Here is an 8,790-nt window from a genome sequence, read left to right on the forward strand (position 1 = left end):
AGTTTTTTTTTTTTTTTTTTTGGTACCAGGGATCGAACTTGCGTCCTTGTGCTTGTGAGGCAGGTGCTGGAACCACTGAGCTAAATCCCCTGCCCTCACTGTAGTTTTGATCACACCACATAAAGACACTCATGAAAGAGGACTTCCAGAACTGTTTTACAAAGCGGCAAGAAAGATGGAACAAGCATGTTTGAAGGGGGAGTACTTTGAGAGGGCTTAATGGCAGCGTGTCTTTTGTAGATTATAGATTATAAAACCTTAACATTTACCTTCTATTTTGATTATGTAAGATTTGACTGTAGGTCTCCTTACATTTACTTCCTTCCTCACTCCCCTGCCTCTTCCCTTCTTTCTTATTTCTAGTCTTTCATACTAATTGGCACCAATTAGCCCAGAAACTTTGCTATCTTTGTTCGTACTTTTTCCAATATTAATATCCTGTTGGTTGGAAAGAGAGCTTTGACATGTCTTTTTTTTTTTTTTTTTTTCCTTTTTCCTTTTCATACTGGGGATCAAATTCAGGACCTTGCGCTTGTAAGGCAGATGGTGGCACCCCTTTGCTAAATCCCTGGCCCTGCTTTGACATTTCTATTTCCAGAACAGTTCATTCCTTTCTCTGACTCTGCTGCCATTACCTGGTCTAAGCCACCATGCTGTCCCCTTGGATTATCCAGTAGTTTCTTAACTCTTCTCTGCTTTTCCTCATTCTGTCATCTACTGTCTACCTCAGTGCTGGACTGGCCTGTGAGGAACGTTATGAGATCATTTCATTCCTTTGCTTTAGGGATTTTTCTTTGCACTGAAAATAAAATCTCATTTCCTCCAAATGTCTTCCAAGGACTGTGTAGAATTGCTTTTTTCTCATCATATTGACCTCCTTTCTGTTACTTGGATCATCTCAGAGGCTTTGTACATGTTCATTCCTCTGTCTAAACACTGGTATAGCTGGTTTGTTCTTTTATTCAAATGTCACCTGTTGGAGGCCTTTCCTAACATTATATTTTAAATATGACCCTAGTTACTCTTTATCACATTAGCTTTATTTCCTTGTTTTATTTGTATATTGGTTTCCCCTCTCCTTTCCAAACACAAATGCGCGCGCACATACTCTCAAACATGTTTCATTTATTTTATTTTTAAATGTTTGTTTGTTTGTTAATTTATTTATTATTGGCTACTGGAGATTGAACTTGGGTCCTTGCACTTGCAAGGCAGGTGGCAGAACCACTGATACTCTTAGCAAAGTGTCTGAAACTCAGCAGGTCCTCAGATGTTTGTCAATGAATGATTACTGTTCCTTGTTCCTTTTCTCAGTCCTATGCACTGTTTTGTTGTTGTTGTTGTTGTTGTTGTTGTCTTTGAGACAGGGTCTCACTATGTATTTGAGACTGACCTGGAACTCACTATGTAGCCAGGCTGGTCTTGAACTCACAGCCTTAGCAAAGTGTCTGAAACTCAGCAGGTCCTCAGATGTTTGTCAATGAATGATTACTGTTCCTTGTTCCTTTTCTCAGTCCTATGCACTGTTTTGTTGTTGTTGTTGTTGTTGTTGTTGTCTTTGAGACAGGGTCTCACTATGTATTTGAGACTGACCTGGAACTCACTATGTAGCCAGGCTGGTCTTGAACTCACAGCAATCCTCCGAGTGCTGGGATTATAGGCGTTTGCTACCAAGCCCGGCTGCACTGAGTTAAATAGAATAAAATGTGTTTGGTTTTCTCTGTCTAGTTTGAATTCTTGGGACCTCCTTAGCTGAGTGAGAGCACATCTCCCAGTTGGCGACAGACGTGATGTTTTACCGGTTCCTGTCAATTATCCAAAGACAAAGAACCAGCCCAAGATGGCAGACTTGGTGTTTGTCAAGAAGCAGTGTGTCGGCTGCCGAAGCTCATTCTGTCACCCTGCCTGCCCAGGCCCAGGTGGTCATCTGTGGGGGTGGAATCATGGGCACATCTGTGGCCTATCACCTCTCCAGGATGGGGTGGAAGGACATCATCCTTTTGGAGCAGGGCAGGTAAGGACCAAGCTGGACTTGCTTGTGGCTGTGCTGCACTGATGGTATGGGACACCCTCGTAGTCGCTCCTTTTCCTGGTAATGTCCCATGCATAACCAGTATAAGGGTTGGTCAGCAGCATGCGAAGAATCGTGATGAAATGTCCTGCGCTTTGTTTAGGAACTGCGTAATGCTTATGTTTTGTGCATTTTAGAGCTGGCAGATTTCAGTAAATGAGTTGTCTTAAAAAGGAAGTATGTGTTAGCACATCTTACCTCAATGTCTTTACTGTAATTATCCAGCAGTGTAAACCCTATGGCTCTTGAGCTGATACCAAAGTGGCTACATTCTACCAGTGTTTCCGTTACTGTTTTTCATGTACTTAGCCAACTTTAGAATGTTTTCAGATTTATAGAAAAATTGTGAGGATTGAGGATTGTACAGAATTCCATTTACCTTATACCCACATCTACTTTTTACTAATATCTTATGTTACTTTGAGTGTTGCAATTAATAAGCCAATATTTATACATTAGTACTAACAAATCTGTATTCATATTTCTTTAAAGCTTAAAAATTTTTTATCTTGTGTACAAAGAAGTAGCATGGTGTTTTCCATTGAGTAGATGTCCTGGATAACCCATCAAAGGAAGATCACTCAGTCCAACCGTAAGAAGCCAATATCCTTCTTGTTCTGATGGAAACACTGGTGGCACAGGTTGAGGCCACACTTCTGGATCAGTCCTTGCTGGTTTGAACATGTGCAGAATGAGCAAATTTCCTTGGGTGGCTCCAGTAGAGCTGCTGGTGACCCAAGTTGCTTCCAGAGGTTGAAGGAGGCAAAACAAAACAAAACTAAACTAAACTAAAAGAAATCCTTGATACCCTTTTTTCTGTTCTAGGATTCCATCTGGGATCCTTTGTACTTAAACTATTATGTTAGTTCAGATCCCTCCTGGCTGTGACAGTTGTGTGTTCTTTTGTTGTTAACTAGAAATTGAATCTAGGAGCTGCACGTTAAGCCCTTTAAATTTTCTTTTTTAAATTTTTGAGACAGGGTCTTGCTAAATCACAAAGTTACAAAGTTGTCCAGGGTGTTCTTGAACTTGCAGTTTTCTGGCTTCGTCCTCCCAGAATATTGGGATTACATCTGTGTGTCACCACACCTGCCTGGCTTGTATTATTTTAAATTAGTTATAGAGATTACAATAAGTGTGTGTGCGCGCGCATGTGTGTGTGGTGCTAAGAATTAAAGGGCCCTGTTCATGCTAAGTAAGTACTTTATCACTGAGCTACACTCCCAGCCCCACAGTATGCACTCTTATCACAGTCCATCATGAATTAATGTTAGATAAACATTAGATAATGTTAGACAAGAGCATAATTTCATTTACCCCCTTTTGTTCTTATGTTGTATATTTTACTTCAATATATACTGTAAATCCCGTAATAATTTTTACGTTTACATTAAATATTGAGCAGTCTGTTTATTTATTTATGGGTACTGGGGATTGAACTTGGGTCCTTGTGCTTGCAAGGCAGGCAGCAAAATCACTGAGCTAAATCCCCGGCCCTTATTTATTTTTAAGACAGGGTCTCACTGTGTAGTCCAGGCTGGCCTTAAATGCACTATATATCCTTGGCAATGAATTGTTGAGCCTCCTGCCTTTACCTTCTGAATGCTGACATTACAGGGATCTGACACCAGGCCCAATGAACAGTCTGCTTTAGTAATTTATTTTGAAATAATTTCAAATTCACAAAAAAGCTGCAGGAACAGTACAAAGAACTTCCACATCTCCTTTACCCAGACCCCCAGTTGCCCGCATGATAATACAGCTCTGGCGATGTTCCTCCTCTTGCTTGTGGATGGGTAGAATACATGTGCACAGCCGGGTGGGCATACACACTTTTACTGTGAGTATTTTTCTGATGATTTGAGCACAAGCTGCAGACCTAACGCTCCAGCACTCTAAGCATTTCAGAGTGTATATTCTCAATGAACAAGACTCCCTCCTAAATAACTGCCTACAACTGTCCGGAAATTGTGGTTACAGCTGGGTGTGATGGTGTACACCTGTGATCCCAGTATGTAATTCCAATAGTCAGGAGGCTGAGGCAAGAGGATCACAAGTTTGATTTCAGCCTGGGCAATTTAGCTACTTAATGAGATCCTGTCTTTAAAAAAAGCTGGGTGTGGTGGCCCATGCCTGTAATCCCAGCAATTTGGGAGTAGGAGGCAGTAGAATTGGTGTGTCTGAGTCCAATTTGAGGTTACATAGTTGGTCTTGAGTTCAAAACCAACCTGAACTACATAGTGAGGTCCTGTCTCCAAAAACCAAAAAAAAAAAAAATTCCCAAAATGTAAAGGAGGTATTATTAATAAATGGACCAACATGTGTAAACAGACTGTCCTAGCCAAACAGATGCTTGATTGCTTACACTGTGTAGTTTTCTTTTGGAGATAACTTTACTTTCAAGCTTTGCTCAGGTGAATCTAAATCTATTTCTGTGTCTTTTCAGACTAAGACAGGCCCTATGCAGTGACTAATGTAGAAGTGTGGAGTGTGGGCCAGAACAGAAGAAATGATTTAAATTGTTTTTTGTTATATTTGTGCAGCATTAGTGAAATGCTTTACTGCTGCAAATGAATCTTATTAATCTGTAAATGTCACTGCCTTTTTGTGTAGTCTCTCTGCCAAGCCTTCAATTTCTCATTTGTTCAACACATTTTATTGGTGTTTTGAGACAGGGTCTTGCCATCTAGTAAACTTAAACTCTATAACCTATGCTGGCCTCAATCTCACAGTTGTCCTGGCTCAGCTCCAGGTGCTGGGATGACAGGTGTGTTGGCCATGCCTAGCTTGCTGAAGACACTTTGAAGATTTGGCTGAATGTGGGGCACTGTCTGTTCTTAGCACAGGATTTTGGGAGAGCTGGATGCTGTTATAAATTAAGATGCTTAGCCGGGCATGGTGGCACAGGCCTGTAATCCTGGCACTCGGGAAGCTGAGGCAGGAGGATTGCTGTGAGTTCGAGGCCACCCTGGGCTACATAGTAAGTTCTACATCAGTCTCTACATAGTGAGACCCTGTCTCAAAAAACAAAAACAAAACAAACAAAAAAAATAAAGATTCTTCTCTGAACAGGGCATGATGATGCACGCCTATAATCCTAGTACTCTGGGAGGTTAAGGCAGGAGGATCACAGTCAAGCTTAGTCTGGGCAATTAAAGATTTTGTGAGTCTCTGAAAACAAAAAGGGGGGCTAGGAATTTAGCTCAGTCTAAAGGCTCTTGCTTCCCTAGTACTGAGAGAAAAGAAGGAAAAAAAAAAGGAAGAAAAAGCTTAGGGAATTCAGTGGCGAAGAACAGCCCCATTCCTCTCTCAGAAATATCCCTCTTTTTCTGATCTTTTACTATTCCTGTTCTCTTTTTCATATTAATACTTTCTCTTGCTCTTGGACTTACAAAAAGAGAAGCACCATTTGCAGGTGACTTATCTGTTCTGGGGCAGTTTCCGTATGTTCATCATGAGTAGGTTTTCATAATGCTTCCTTGATTTCCAAGTCTTTTTTTTTTTGATCTGAGGAAAAGTTTATTCAAAATAGTCTTATTACTGCCTTCAGTATGTATTTTCTTGGATGTCTATAAGGAAGAGTGAAAACAAGAAGAGATTGCCTTGGTGTTTTATACATTTGGGGATTTTCAATAAAAACTACACTCTGCAGACCCGGAGGCTGTTACTTTTTTTTTTTTTGTAGAATGACATTTTAGTCTTGTGCTGTGATGGCAGAATTTGTTCTCAGGATCTTCTCTTTCTCATCACCTCTACTGACTCCCTCTTTTAAAATCTTCAGCGAGCACAGTAGAAAGTTGTCTTTATTGTTGAAAATACACTGCAAAGGAGTCTCCCTTTTAGCATTTTCAAACTCCTTTTGGACTTCCTCATCCACAGTGACCCTGAAGGACTGCTCATTATTTATCTGAATGTAGTTGGCTTTCAGGACTATCTCCACTTCACAGGGCACATCTTGCTGAGAAGGCTTCCAGGGCTGAGTCACAACCCACAGATAGTGAGGTCGTCCCCAGATTTGCAGCTGTTTATTGAGTCGTCTTCTAGGATAACCTTCATAGATTGTGGAATACTCCCAACGGACAGCTTTCGAGCCTGTTCTTGAATTTTTATTTCCTGGTAATCTCTACACTTGGCTGGATTTGAAGACAAGACTGAGGCAAGTGAATTTCGAGGAATCACTGCTCTCCAAGCTGGGGCACGAAGGTGGCCGGCAGAAGGTATAGTACTGCTTTGAATCAGCCTTGAGCACGTGCTTGCACTTGTTGCACATGTAATCCTGCTTAAACTCCAGGACCTTCACCAGACTTTTTGAATCACTGTTCTGGTGACAGATAAAAAGTGTCCCACATCCTTGGTTTTAGGGATGTGCTCCCTTCACCAGCTCAGGACAGACTGGCAAACCTGATATCCTGGCATGAAGACTGTGCTTCATGGAAACACCCTCAAGCTGAGAAAGGGACTGGAAAACTGTCAGGGCTGAACTCCGCAGGGTGCTATCAAATGCCATCAGTACTTCATCGGGAAACAGTGAAATGCTCCCCAACTTCCATGTTGGTCTCAAAAAGGGTCGTGGCGTTAACCACCACTGGGTAATGGGTGTCCTGGTCATCTTCCTTCAGGATTTGAATGATGTCACTCTTAACGGTATTCTGAAATATACGACTTGAACACTTGGCCCAACAGTGCCACTTGATCACTATTCATCCCGAATGTAGGTTAGGGCTAACGCATGCTGTGCAGGCCCTGGGAGCAGAGGGCCAGGCCTGGTGGGCCACAGGCGGGGCTGCTTGTCCCTGGCTCTAGAGCCTCCTCTCCCAGGTCGGCTCAGCCCTACCATGGCTTGCCCTGCCACCCACCGCTCTTCCAGTCTTTTTCTTTTTTTTTTTTTTGAGACAGGGTCTTACTGTATAGTTGAGGTTGGCCTTGAACTTACTATATAGTCCAGAGCCTCAAATTTAAGGTAGTCCTCTTGCCTCAGCCTCCCAGGTGCTGGGATTACAACCTCAAAGTCTCTCTTATGTTGTCAAATCCTTTTGAATTTTTTCCCCCTTCAGTGCTGGGAATTGAACCTAGGCCTTTGTGCATGCTGGGTACATGCTCTGCCACTGTGTTGCATCTCCAGCACTTTTTTATTTATACATTTTTTAAAAATTTTGATACAGGGTCTTCCTAAGTTGCCCAGGCTGGCTTTGAATTTTCATTCCTCCTGCCTCTGCCTTCAAAGGAGCTCACATTGCACCCAGCTTGAAGTATTACAAAATTATCAGGCATGTTCTATCCATAGAAACTGTTCACTTGTTCCATTGTACATATTACAAAGCAGAAACACTATAGGGAGATTCATTTTCTGGTTTAATTTGTTGATCTAATATATAGTACCATAGACTTGTCCTAACAGACTCTGTATGCCTGATGTTTTAAAATAATTATACCTTGACAGTGGCTTGTGAAATAGTTTCCTGCTTCCCTTTAACAATCATTGTTCCTCTTCTCTGTCACCACAACTCTCCCTCTCATAGGGTGGTTCGGAATTTTATCTGCACATTAGAGTTACCTGGGGAGCTTGGAACACATTCAAATTCCCAGAACAAACCAGAATGTCTGGAGGTGAGGCCCTGCGTCAGTGTGTTCAGAGGCTTCCCAAGGGACTCTAAGGTACACCCAGGCTGAGAGCTACTGTCAGGGCTGCTGAACAGGTGCTGTCCTGGCAGATGAGTTCCCTTCTCAGGAACAGCTCTGCACAGTGGCTATGCATTAGGTGGTAGAAGCATTTGTCTTTTTTTTTTTTTTTTTTTTTTTCCTTCAGTACTGGAGATGGAATGTAGAGCCTTATGCATGCTAGGCCAGGATTCTACTGAGCTACATCCCTAGACCGTTTGTTTTGTTTTTGTTTAAGAATTTTATACTGTTTGTTTCTGGCTGCCCTCAAACTTGCTGTCCTCCTGCCTCACCCTCCAGTGTAGCTGGGATTATAGGCTTGTGCAACTGCCCCAGAGGAAACATGTCTTTCTTTAGGGAGTTGATAATCTGACACAGGAAGCAGATCTGTTAAGAATAAACTCATTAAAGTCCAGTAGCAGAAGCACCAATGCAGGTAGAAGCTTGCTGAGGGCTAAGTAATTTGAAGGAAATGACCCGCTTACCAGCCACCCACTTAACTAATGTGTAGGTGCTTTGCAGAGCTAGATGTTTGGGCTCAAGCATTTACTGGGGCTTTCTATGTTCTGTTGCCTACCACAAATTGGAGAACATTTTTTCAGTTTAAATTTTATTTTTGGATAGGTAATACGTTTATATGGTTCAGAATTTAAATGTAGAGAATGTAGAGGGGGGACAAAAATCTTCCCATCCTTGCCCTCTGACTACAAGTTTCCTACTCTAGGGGCAAGTTAAGTTCCAAGTACTTTCCCTACGTAAACAGTATAAATAGATACATAATGGTTGGCATGTATACGTGTATATGGGTATTCCTTTATTTCCCCTTTTTTATATGAGTTGTAACAGACCTTAAATGCAGTTTTTCACTTTCCTTTTTAATTATGACTATCCCATGTTGGTGTCTAAGGAGCTGTCTCTTTTTTTGCTGTGGAGTATTCCACTGTATACATGATCTCCAAAATTTCATCAGTCCCACCTCCGTGTGCATTTTAAGTTTCTGTGTATCTTTTTCCGTCTTTTTGTCCCCCCCCCGCCCCCCCCCCCGCCCCCCCCCTCTTTTC

General features: G+C 41.9%; 1 protein-coding gene and 2 pseudogenes across 1 annotated transcript in view; 1 reads left to right on the forward strand and 2 right to left on the reverse strand.

Moving 5' to 3' along the window:
* The window catches only part of Pdpr (pyruvate dehydrogenase phosphatase regulatory subunit), a 42,722-nt gene that overhangs the window by 4,019 nt on the left and 29,913 nt on the right, over window positions 1-8,790 (forward strand). Inside the window, exon 2 of the mRNA XM_010644406.3 lies at window positions 1,729-2,014. Within this exon, the coding sequence (XP_010642708.1) occupies window positions 1,791-2,014 (224 nt within the window). The 5' untranslated portion in view covers window positions 1,729-1,790. The remainder of the gene's footprint in view (window positions 1-1,728; window positions 2,015-8,790) is intronic.
* Window positions 2,378-3,683, reverse strand: LOC104876464 (annotated as a pseudogene).
* Window positions 5,507-7,065, reverse strand: LOC104876419 (annotated as a pseudogene).

This window comes from Fukomys damarensis, unplaced genomic scaffold, assembly GCF_012274545.1.
Source record: "Fukomys damarensis isolate Sample0158 unplaced genomic scaffold, DMR_v1.0_HiC HiC_scaffold_32, whole genome shotgun sequence".
NCBI lineage: Eukaryota > Metazoa > Chordata > Mammalia > Rodentia > Bathyergidae > Fukomys > Fukomys damarensis.